Below are 12,635 nucleotides of genomic sequence, written 5' to 3'. Positions count from 1 at the left end.
TAAACTCCTAATTAGAATTGATTGTCCAGATTGTTGGGGGCCGAGTGGTCAGCTTGTAAAGAACTCATTCGACAGCCAGTCTCAACGTCAAGTCCACTTTCTGTACGGTATGCGCCCCATGACGTCTGATGAGCCCGACTGCGGCGCCTTTCTGTCCTCCGATCTCAACAGGCGAGTTATGATCATCGGCTCGGTGGGCTGACAGCTCCAGCGATTCAGGCTGGTGTCTTGACAAGCTCCGTGGAGTCTTGTGATCTCCAGATATCCACGTGGAGGTTCTTCAGCTACTCCCATTTCACCCCGGAGACGTGAAGTGAGTACAGATGTGTGTATTGATTCTTCCTGTGGTGGACTTTCATCCCCTCTGGGAGTTCGTTTCCAATCTCCTGTCTGGTGATGGATTTGCTCCGACACTCGATCCTCCTTCCACCACCACTGCCTTCCTCTAATGACCATCGACGACTCCTGCCGCTTCAACTGCTATGGCCAGTGGTGAGTCCACCTCTAACTGATGAGCGAGTGAGGAGACAACTGAAGAGACAACACGTGGGACCAGATGGAGTCAGTCACCCGACTCTTTGATGGGCCAGCTTTGTGGCGTCCTCTGTCACATAATGACCACACACCACAGTATGAAGAACAAGCCAGAGGAAGGGCTCAGGAGTGGTGGCATCGGGGTGGCCTCACCTCCTAGGGCTTCACCCACAAAGACCAAGGGATCCAATGACACACAAAATCAACTAAAAGCAACACATATTGTGGCCAGAAAAAAAGTATGTGGACCCGTTGGAAAGACCACCTGGTTTTCACCATGACCTGAACTCCATCAGAGTCCCAAGTATGGACAAACCTGCCGTAATAACATACACACAATTCTAACCTTTGTAAGAGAACAGCCGGGATGCCCCGGAGATGGAAGGACAGGGAAAGGCAGCTTTGGTAGGACACTGCCTCCTCCAAAACACTAGATGACGGCGCCCCAGATTCCCGCAGGGCATTATGGGACTTTGAGTTCGGTAACTCAGCCCTGCTGGGTGCCGTGGGTGCCGTTGTGACAAGGTGGTGGGAGAAGAAATTCTCACCGAGCCCGGAAGTACTAATGGATTACGATGACGGAAATTCTGAAGTATTTCCGGGCTGATTAAAGAACTTTAATTCTCTGTCTGACCCAGAGGTGCTGGCAAGTCACATGGACAGAAGAGCAGAAGCACATCCGGGTCAAGAACTATATAAAGGGCCACTGAAGACCCAGCAAGTGAGTCAGAGTCAGGTGGACAAAGCTTGCTGGGAGGTGTGGAGGAGAAATACAGTATAGACAGAGAATTGTGCTGATTGTTGTGTTGATTTGCCAGTTTATGGTGGGCTATGGTGCAAGGTTATTATAGTTTTGCCTTTTTATTTTAGTTTTTATTTCTATATTTTTTCTGACCTTACTTGGAAATTCAGTTTAGTTTTAGTTTTCCTTCATTGCGTATTTTTAGTTTTAGTTTAGTTTTTATTTCACAAAGGCATTTCTATTTTATTTTTATATATATTAGTTTCAGTTTTAGTTTTAGTAATTATGGCATGGAGCGCCTACAGAGTTAGTTTTGTGTCACAAGCAGACAGAACTGTACACTTAACAGATTTGGATATGAGTTTAATGTTAGTGGAAGCTTACTACACCACATAGTTTATTATCTGGTCTTGCTTTTGTCTGATAAAAACAAGCATAATCAAAACTAGACACTGAATATGAACAATTTTACACAATTTTATACTTTTTAAAATATTTTCTCATGAAAATCACAGGGGCTTAGGAAGAACAGGGCTCTTAGACTTGAATGAGTATGCAGACCCCACCTAGCTGTATTGAGGGAAACAAAGAACAACAAGCATGTAGTGTGAAGATTAGGGGCAGTGAGTCTTGAATAGACCACCATAAAGGACAGTAAGCCCATAATGAGAAGAGCAAGAGCAGGTAATAGGAGTACGGACAGGCATAAAACAACAGAGACAGCGTCTGAGATTAAGAACAACATATACATTATCTAAACCTGTTTATCCAGAACAGGATCACAGGAAATCTGGAGCCTACCTCAGCAGGTTTGGATGCAAGGCAGGAAAAATCCCTGGTATGCAATATGTATGATAAGGCTGGTGTTAAGAACAAAAAGAATATGATATTTCAACTATCTATTTTGATAAAGAGAGAAAAACATTGAAAAAAGGGAGACAAATATTTTAAAATATAATTCTGCTAATGGATTACTTTCACAATATCAGGTATTTTGAGTTGTGAATATGAACTGAAAAAGATAAAAATTAATAAACATGGAATAAATACAAAAACCCATTAGTATGTTTAGTTTTTCATCACTTGTCAGACTCTCTACCTTTGTTTGTATCGCTTCGTTGTTAAACAATGTTTTTAAAGCAAAAGTGACTGGTCAGCAACAACATGCTGATCTTGTATGATGACCTAGTCAGTCTCTCGATCAGTGCCGTTTTATTTTCAAAAACCGGGAGTGCTGTCCCCTCGATTTTCTTGTATACTCAGATATGGGGATGGACATTTGAGGAGTAAACCACAAGACAATGACTATATTTTTATATTCTGTACATTAAGGAACCATCAACAAGAAATCAATTTAATAATATATTGAACAATTATTATAAAAGTGAATTTGAATAAATCGGACTCTGCAACTGTAGAAATAAAAAAAAATCGAGTACGTGTTCAGGTAAAGTACCACTTCTGGGTGATGGATTTGGCCCAAAAGTTAATACAGAAGTATAATTGTGGCGTAACAACCACATGCTGAATTTCATCCATCTATCTAGTTGCGTTTTTGAGTTATCGTGTTTTTACACACACACGCACACACAGGCCCACACACACACACACATGCACGCACATGCACACACATAGTTCCAAAGAACAATATTGTTGGACACTGGTTAGTCTATAACGTCAAGATTCATCAAAATATCTTGGTCGAATTTTTTCATGATTACTATATTTTGTCTATACTTTGTATATGAGAAAGTAAAAACGATTTCTCCAGTGCGAAGTGGCAGGTGAATTGCTATCAACAAAAAGCAGACACCTGAGAAATAAACTGAAATGTTACTCACTCGTGATTTTTCTGTCCATATGGTAAATGTTTTGTTGACAAGCACATTCTGATTTCAGCCGTTTGAATTACATCTTGATCTAAAACAAGCACAAAGAAAGGCGGCATGCAAATCGCTTTCTATTTCTCACGCTTTACGCACCCGCACTCAGCTTGCTCTGTCACCGCAAATGCTGTGTGAACAGCTGCCCTCCGTCACCAGCCGCCGTTCACTGGATGAATATATGCGGGCGGCTCGTGGTGGATGACTTTCTGTTTTAGAGTTAAAACTTACAAGAGTTAAAGACTAATGGCAAGAATATTCATTCAAAAACGAAAACTAAAAATATTTTAGTAAATTATTATCTTATTTCAGTTAGTCTTTCCAACTACTTTAATAGTTTCATTTAGTTTTAGTTTTTCATTTTGGTTTTGTTAATTATTTTATTTCAGTTTACGAAAATGTTTTTTTAATAATAGTTTCAGTTTTGATTTTAGTTTTCGTTAACTATAATAACCTTGCTATGGTGCTATATTACAGATAGATAGTGCCATTCATATCTATCTAACAGATAGATAGATATATATGCAAGGCGCTATATTATAGATCGATAGATACTGTAGATAGATAGATAGGCACTATATGATAGATAGATAGATAGATAGATAGATAGATAGATAGATAGATAGATAGATAGATAGATAGATAGATATGAAAGGCACTATATAATAGATAGATAGATAGATAGATAGATAGATAGATAGATAGATAGATAGATAGATAGATAGATAGATAGACAGATAGATAGATAGATATGAAAGGCACTATATAATAGATAGATAGATAGATAGATAGATAGATAGATAGATAGATAGATAGATAGATAGATAGATAGATATGAAAGGCACTATATAATAGATAGATAGATAGATAGATAGATAGATAGATAGATAGATAGATAGATAGATAGATAGATAGATAGATAGATAGGAAAGGCACTAGATAGATAGATAGGCACTATATGATAGATAGATAGATAGATAGATAGATAGATAGATAGATAGATAGATAGATAGATAGAAATGCACTATATGAAAAATAGATAGATAGATAGACAGATAGATAGATAGATAGATAGATAGATAGATAGATAGATAGATAGATAGATAGATAGATAGATAGATAGATAGATAGGGAAGGCACTGGATAGATAGATAGGCACTATATGATAGACAGATAGATAGATAGATAGATAGATAGATAGATAGATAGATAGATAGATAGATAGATAGATAGATAGATAGATAGATAGATAGGAAAGGCACTATATAACAGATAGATAGTTATACAAGGTGCTATATTATAGATAGATATGAAAGGCACTAGATAGATAGATAGATAGATAGATAGATAGATAGATAGATAGATAGATAGATAGATAGATAGATAGATAGATAGATAGATAGGGAAGGCACTGGATAGATAGATAGGCACTATATGATAGACAGATAGATAGATAGATAGATAGATAGATAGATAGATAGATAGATAGATAGATAGATAGGCACTATATAACAGATAGATAGTTATACAAGGTGCTATATTATAGATAGATATGAAAGGCACTAGATAGATAGATATATAGATATGAAAGGCACTATATAATAGATAGATAGACATAGATAGATAGATAGATAGATAGATAAATAGGAAAGGCACTAGATAGATAGATAGATAGATAGATAGATAGATAGATAGATAGATAGATAGATAGATAGATAGATAGGCACTATATGATAGACAGATAGATAGACAGATAGATAGATAGATAGATAGATAGATAGATAGATAGATAGATAGATAGATAGATAGAAATGCACTATATGAAAAATAGATAGATAGATAGATAGATAGATAGATAGATAGATAGATAGATAGATAGATAGATAGATAGATATGAAAGGCACTATATAATAGATAGATAGATAGATAGATAGATAGATAGATAGATAGATAGATAGATAGATAGATAGATAGATAGATAGGAAAGGCACTAGATAGATAGATAGGCACTATATGATAGACAGATAGATAGACAGATAGATAGATAGATAGATAGATAAATAGATAGATAGATAGAAATGCACTATATGAAAAATAGATAGATAGATAGATAGATAGATAGATAGATAGATAGATAGATAGATAGATAGATAGATAGATAGATAGATAGATAGGAAAGGCACTATATAACAGATAGATAGTTATACAAGGTGCTATATTATAGATAGATATGAAAGGCACTAGATAGATAGATAGATAGATAGATAGATAGATAGATAGATAGATAGATAGATAGATAGATAGATAGATAGATAGATAGATAGATAGGGAAGGCACTGGATAGATAGATAGATAGGCACTATATGATAGACAGGTAGATAGATAGATAGATAGATAGATAGATAGATAGATAGATAGATAGATAGAAATGCACTATATGATAGATAGATAGATAGATAGATAGATAGATAGATAGATAGATAGATAGATAGATAGATAGATAGATAGATAGATAGATAGATAGATAGATAGATAGATAGATAGACCCTAATTTGTCTCCAAGGGGAGATGAGAACTTTACAAAGCCACAGCCACCCAAACACACACCTGTACTTTGACAGTATGAGAGCTGCTGCCCGTCTGATAACAGACCTGTGAGTGGCATCAAGATGTGTTCAGCCCTGCCCATGCAGTTATGCCAGTTGTAGAGTAATATTTGTGCAGAGGAAAACGACGTCCATGTGCGTGAATGAGAGGGATGGTGCTGGAAGGGTGAGGCTGCAAGTAGTGGTGATGGTAGACAAACATAAATACTTGGATTCTGCGACAGAGAGGTGAAGAAGGGAGTGCAGGCAGGGTGGACGAGGTGGAGAAGAGTGTCAGGAGTGATTTGTGATTGAAGAGTACCTGACATGAGGGAGAGGGAAGGTCTATAACACGGTAGTGAGACCACCTATGTTGTGTGGTTTGGAGACAACAGAAAGACAGGAGGCAGAGCTGGAAGTGGCGGAGTTGAAGATGCTATGATTTTCGTTGGGAGTAATGAGGGTAGACAAGATCAGGAATGAGGATATTAGAGGGACAACACGGGTACTACAGTCTGGTGACCAGGTGAGATTGAGGCTCGATTGAGATGGTCTGAGCACGTGCAGATGAGAGATGAGGGGTACATCGGGAAAAGAAAGTTGAGGATGGAATCGCCAAAGAGGGGGTTTATGGATGTGGTGAGGGAGGACATGAAGGCAGTCGGTGTGATGTAAAAGACAGGGACAGACGGAGACTGATGATCCATCGTGGTGACCCCTAAATGGGAGCAGCCGAAAGAAGAAGAAGATCTTCTGAGGTCTCCTTTTTGTAAGGCAAGCTTCATGTTAACAGATGCTTTTGGTGGACAGGTCAGGTCAGGTCAGGTCGGGTTAGGGGGGCATGCACTGCTATAGTGTGTTGCCGCACCCACCACACGATGAAACAGCTCGGGATCCGGGTTGGCAATCCCTCAGTCCAGTCTCACCTTCCAGACATGACCTTCCATCTGCTGTAGTCAGGTGTCCCTTTGGCCTGATCCTCGAGGGAATCGCGCCACAGAGGCGTAGTGCCGTAACTGACGCCCCCTCACAATGCAGGTCATGTGACTCATTCGGGACTCCGTGAGCAACACAAAGTCACCCCAGTGGTACCCAAGGACTCTCCAAAGAGACACCAAAGGAGTTGAGTCTTCATCTCAGGTCACTGGTGAACAGCCAAGTCATAATGCTGGAGTCTTTTTTTATAGGTCAAAGTATCTCTAAGCCACGCCTCCAGTCTCGTTTCATTGGTTGGACTCCAGCTCTGCTAACTCGTGAGTCATCACCTGAGGGGTTCACAGACCTTTTCTGTGACTGTCTGAATGGCGTACTCAACATGGACAGACTGCAATACACTGACATGTACGTTATTAGTGAAAACAGATTGTGTTTGTTTATTATGGCAACTCCGATGAAGATCAGGCCGTATTTAAAGTTAAATGTATACGTACAGTAAAAGGGTTCACAAACATAACACCTGAAAATGAACAAAAGCAACAATACAACATAAACTACACAGATAAGCCACTAATGGCGAGCAAGAAAATCCCAAACGAAAATCCCTCAGAACTGCCCCGTGGCAGGCAGGCAGGGGACGCTACGGCATGACGGCACACTGCAGGCGGCGCTTCCCTGATGGGCTCCTTGGAATGCCGAGAGATCCGTTGGCAGATCAGTCTTGGCAAACATCCCCTTCACAAATTAACGTCTGCCACCAGAGGCCATCTGCTGAGCGTCCTGCCGTTCTTCAACGTGTCACTTCACTCCGTCTCTCCTTCACGAAACAGCAGACCTCCTGCTTGGAAACGAATGCAGAGGGAAATCTGGAAAAAGCCACAATTTTGGACAGACGTTCACACCCTGTCAGTGCTGGGCAAGAAGTGGAGGTGGAGGTTGAGCCGCACTGTAGAGACGCCTGCCAAGTGCCTAAGGGGGGCATCGAGGGGCGGATCAGCCACCTGGGGTAAGGTTAGGGGGGAAAAAGAAAGAGGGAGACGCACACTGTAAGGGGACAGCACCCCGGCAGAAGGGGCGGAGGATGACTGTCACTGAGGTGTCACCCATTAATACTCAATGGGGGTTTCTGCAGTAGGACAGCCTGACGTCCCACTGACCTCAACAGATAATCAATAGGCCTGGCATTAATGACAGCTGATATAAACTACCATTGTAGAAAAAAGAGAAAAGCATAAAACAAAACAGCCAATGCAACACGATAACAAGCTACGAATAAAAGAAGAAAAACCAGAAGAACAAAACAGCAAAATCAGACAAAATACACAAATACCCTGATAAGGCCGCGGACTGTGAGCTTCACTAAAACTCACTGGCATGGAGGGACACCTGATGTACAGAGTGAAAGAGCAACAGATGGGACACCACCTTGTGATGACAGGACACGTGGGAATGGGGGACGACCCTCCTGCCAAGCAGATGGGACAGGGGGTCTGCACAGTGAAGAGGGGGGGGAGAGAGAGAGAGAGTTACTTGTACAGATAGAAAGATAGATAGACGTGAAAGGCACTATATAATAGATAGATAGATAGATAGATAGATAGATAGATAGATAGATAGATAGATAGATAGATAGATAGATAGATAGATAGATAGATAGATAGATAGAAAGTAAAAGCACTAAGACAGATAGATAGATAGATAGATAGATAGATAGATAGATAGATAGATAGAAAGTAAAAGCACTAAGATAGATAGATAGATAGATAGATAGATAGATAGATAGATAGATAGATAGATAGATAGATAGATAGAAAGTAAAGGCACTATATAATAGATAGATAGAAAGTAAAGGCACTATATAATAGATAGATAGACAGAAAGTAAAGGCACTATATAATAGATAGATAGATAGATAGATAGATAGATAGATAGATAGATAGATAGATAGATAGATAGATAGATAGATAGATAGATAGAAAGTAAAGGCACTATATAATAGATAGATAGATAGAAAGTAAAGGCACTATATAATAGATAGATAGATAGATAGATAGATAGATAGATAGATAGATAGATAGATAGATAGATAGATAGTAAAGGCACTATATAATAGATAGAAAGTAAAGGCACTATATAATAGATAGATAGATAGATAGATAGATAGATAGATAGATAGATAGATAGATAGATAGATAGATAGATAGAAAGTAAAGGCACTATATAATAGATAGAAAGTAAAGGCACTATATAATAGATAGATGGATAGAAAGTAAAGGCACTATATAATAGATAGATAGATAGATAGATAGATAGATAGATAGATAGATAGATAGATAGATAGATAGATAGATAGATAGATAGATAGATAGAAAGTAAAGGCACTATATAATAGATAGATAGATAGATAGATAGATAGATAGATAGATAGATAGATAGATAGATAGATAGATAGATAGATAGATAGATAGATAGAAAGTAAAGGCACTATATAATAGATAGATAGAAAGTAAAGGCACTATATAATAGACAGATAGATAGATAGATAGAGATAGAAAGTAAAGGCACTATATAATAGATAGATAGATAGATAGATAGATAGATAGATAGATAGATAGATAGATAGATAGATAGATAGAAAGTAAAGGCACTATATAATAGATAGATAGATAGATAGATAGATAGATAGATAGATAGATAGATAGACGTATACACTGCTGATATTTTTATTCAGTATTTTAATTTAATATTTATTTAACTATTTTGTATTATTTCCACTTGGTTTATTTGACCGTATATTTCTGGTTCAATGAATATTTTATAGCTTTTGGACTCTTTTGTCACTTATATTGGGCTTACAGTGCCCCCTGGTGGCAGTCCCATTGACCAGGTATAAAGCAGAAGAAATACAAAAGGAATTTATGTCACCCACCCTCAGACAGACAATAATAATAATAATTCATTACATTTATATACAAACCACTTAATAAAGCAACCAGCCAGTGTGTATACAGTACATATATAGCGTATGTTTATACTGTACATATGATGCTGTACCAGTCCAGATCTGCTCTGTTGCTCAGTGATGTTATGTGACAGGCGCGTCCTTCTATGAAGTTTTAGGCAGATGTTTGCTGCGCCCGATTGTGTTGTGTTCAGCAACAAGAGGTACCAGTGCGACACTCATGGCGAGGCATGCAGTTCTTTGCTTTGAACGTCACCGCTCTTTGCAAGGCCATGCCATGTAACAGGCGTGTGACATGTTTGTGACATCACATGGTATAGAGGCTCACACAACACAGTGACATCTGTCCTAAACAAATATTTGGTGTTGATTGATGTGTCAAACCACTGCAGTGTGTGCCTGTTAGAAGGTTTTTTGGAAAAATGTTCAGGCCTGGGACAAAAGGAAACAAAGAACAATCAGCCTGAAAAGAGGGAATGTGCCGGAGTTCTGCGAGGAAGCAACAAAAGCAGATGATCAGAGAGGGCGCGGGATGTGACTTATCAGGATGTTCAGAAGGTCTCTGATAAGGCTCCACCTGAGAGGTTGGTGATCAAACTAAAAGGAGCAGACAATCAAGACATGAGGTGTAGGTTGGTGCAGAATTGGCTCAAGCACAACAATAATAATTCTTTACAGGTACAGTATATACTGTAACACTTTTCTTGCTACTCAAAGCACTTCACGCAGTGAGTGTGGAGCCACTTTAACCAGCACTAATTTGCAGTACCCACCTGGGTGATGCCACGGCAGCCTTTATTGTTGTGCCAGTACACTCATCACACACGAGCCACTGTTAGGTGGAGAAGTGGTGACAGAGAGAGCCAATTAGGGAGAGGGGATGATTAGGGGACCATGAATGATTAGGCATGGACATCTTTACGAAAGGAAGCTCAGGGGTCTTTTTTTGACCACAGAGAGTCAGGACCTCGTTTTTTTACGTCTCACCTGAAGGACGGTGCCATTTTTACAGCACAGTGTCCCCGTCACTGCTCTGCGGCATTGGGATCCCCATTCACTCAGACTCCAGGGTAGGTGCCCCCTGCTGGAGTCACCAGCAGCAACCCCAAGCTTTTCTTAGATGGTCTCTCATCCAAGTACTGGCCAGGGGCCTGAACAGGCGTAGCTTCAGGTGGACGACCTCTTGTGAAGTGCAGCTGGCAGGGCTGCTGAGGATGGACATCTGCACGCCTGCAGATTCACGTTCAGTTTCTCAGCGGTTAAGTCAAATTCGGGTCCATTTGATGTTCCATCTAGAGGTGGTCTTCCCTTACCAGGCGGGCACAGCATGACGACAGGTCCATGGTCAATGGAATGTAAGTGGCACCACTAAGCAATAAAACTACCAACAGGATCAAAAAGTTTGGAGGGACTGCTAACATGAAGTACAGCGGCTAAGGCCAGCAGAGCCAAAATGGAGACCGATGAGCCAATAGCAAAAAGACCAGTTACAGAGTGGGGCGTAAATCAGCGCTCAGGAGGAGGTGAACGATGAGAATGGACAGCGACATAACACACCCCCCCCCCCCCCAACCCCAAATCAGGCCCACCTCTGAGAGACGTCACAAAAATAAACCACGGGGGCTGACTTACTGCACGTTGTCTCCGCTTCATCCGAGCCGTCCGAGCACTCGGCCTCTCCGTCACACCGCCATCGAGCGGGCACACACTGGCCATTCCGGCAGGCAAAGTCCGTCGGTGCGCACGTCATCTTAGCTGCGGAGAGAAAACAAACAACAGTTGAGTAACGGAGCGGAGGCAGAAAGGCGTCGGGTCATCTCAGCCAAACCCAAGTCCGGGTTCAAATCCTGTGCCAGGGAGAGCAGCGCTACAGGGTGGTGGAGAGCTTCTGACTGGCGTGTTCTTCTACAAGTCCCCACGTGGTGCCTTCGCTTGTTTACAGCCTGATATGCTGCTGTCCCTCCTTTGTGTTTTTATTACACATCGTCACAAACCTTCACAAAGCACCGTCCCCCCTTTAGGTCTTTATTATATATATTCGCATATATTTCTTAGCATTTATTTATATTTTTATGACATATCCTATTGCTTTCTCTTGTATCTTTTTATTTCAGCTCTTCATTTGCTGTTTCTCTCCCTCTTTTTTTATGCATCCATATATTTCTGTTTTCTATTTACATTCTTTATATTCGTATACTCGCCTTCCCTCCTTTAGATATCATCTTATACTAATTTTCCTTTATTTAGATTTTTATTATATATTTTTACATGCCCCATTCCCTCTTATATTTTTATTACATATCCTCATTTACTGCTTACTTTATATTTTTAGTATATATCCTCACATATTGCACTCCCATAAGTTACATTTTTTTATATTGTACATTTTAATATACCTCTTTCTGTCTTTTATACTTTTATTACATACTATCCGTGTTATCCATCTAAGACGGGTTGAAATCTAAATAATCAACACAGAGTTTAAAGTTAATGTTTGCAGTGCAGTGTGTCCGTCCTGCTGCTGTGTCTCTGTTACATACCATTGTGAACACGACTCATACAAGAACTGCTAATGCCTGTGATGCGCCATCTGTTGGATCGCTGGACTCATACAAGCAGAGCTAATGTTTGTGAAGCGCCATCTGTTGGATCGCAGGATGCGTACAAACAGAGCTAATGTTTGTGATGCGCCATCTATTGGATTACAGGACTCGTACAAGCAGAGCTAATGTTTGTAATGCATCATCTGTTCGATCACAGTGCTTGTACAAGCAGTGCTAATGTTTGTGATGCACCATCAGTTGGATTGAAGGACTCGTACAAGCAGTGCTAATGTTTGTGATACTCCAGCTGTTGGATCAAAGGGCTCATATAAGCAGTGCTAATGTTTGTGATGCGCCATCTGTTGGATTACAGGACTCATACAAGCAGAGCTAATGTTTGTGATACTCCAGCTGTTGGATCACAGTGCTTGTACAAGCAGTGCTAATGTT

The 12,635-nt window shown here is 39.9% G+C and overlaps 1 protein-coding gene across 1 annotated transcript in view; it reads right to left on the bottom strand.

The window, feature by feature from the left end:
- lrp8 (low density lipoprotein receptor-related protein 8, apolipoprotein e receptor) overlaps nt 1-12,635 on the bottom strand; it is a 485,237-nt gene that overhangs the window by 180,712 nt on the left and 291,890 nt on the right. The window contains exon 3 of the mRNA XM_051932703.1: nt 11,275-11,397. Coding sequence (XP_051788663.1) covers nt 11,275-11,397 — 123 coding nt within the window. The remainder of the gene's footprint in view (nt 1-11,274; nt 11,398-12,635) is intronic.

Source organism: Erpetoichthys calabaricus, chromosome 10 (assembly GCF_900747795.2).
Source record: "Erpetoichthys calabaricus chromosome 10, fErpCal1.3, whole genome shotgun sequence".
In the NCBI taxonomy this organism is placed as follows: domain Eukaryota; kingdom Metazoa; phylum Chordata; class Cladistia; order Polypteriformes; family Polypteridae; genus Erpetoichthys; species Erpetoichthys calabaricus.
The sequence above is the reverse complement of the archived record's forward strand: the minus strand, read 5'-3'. Positions and strand labels throughout refer to the sequence as shown.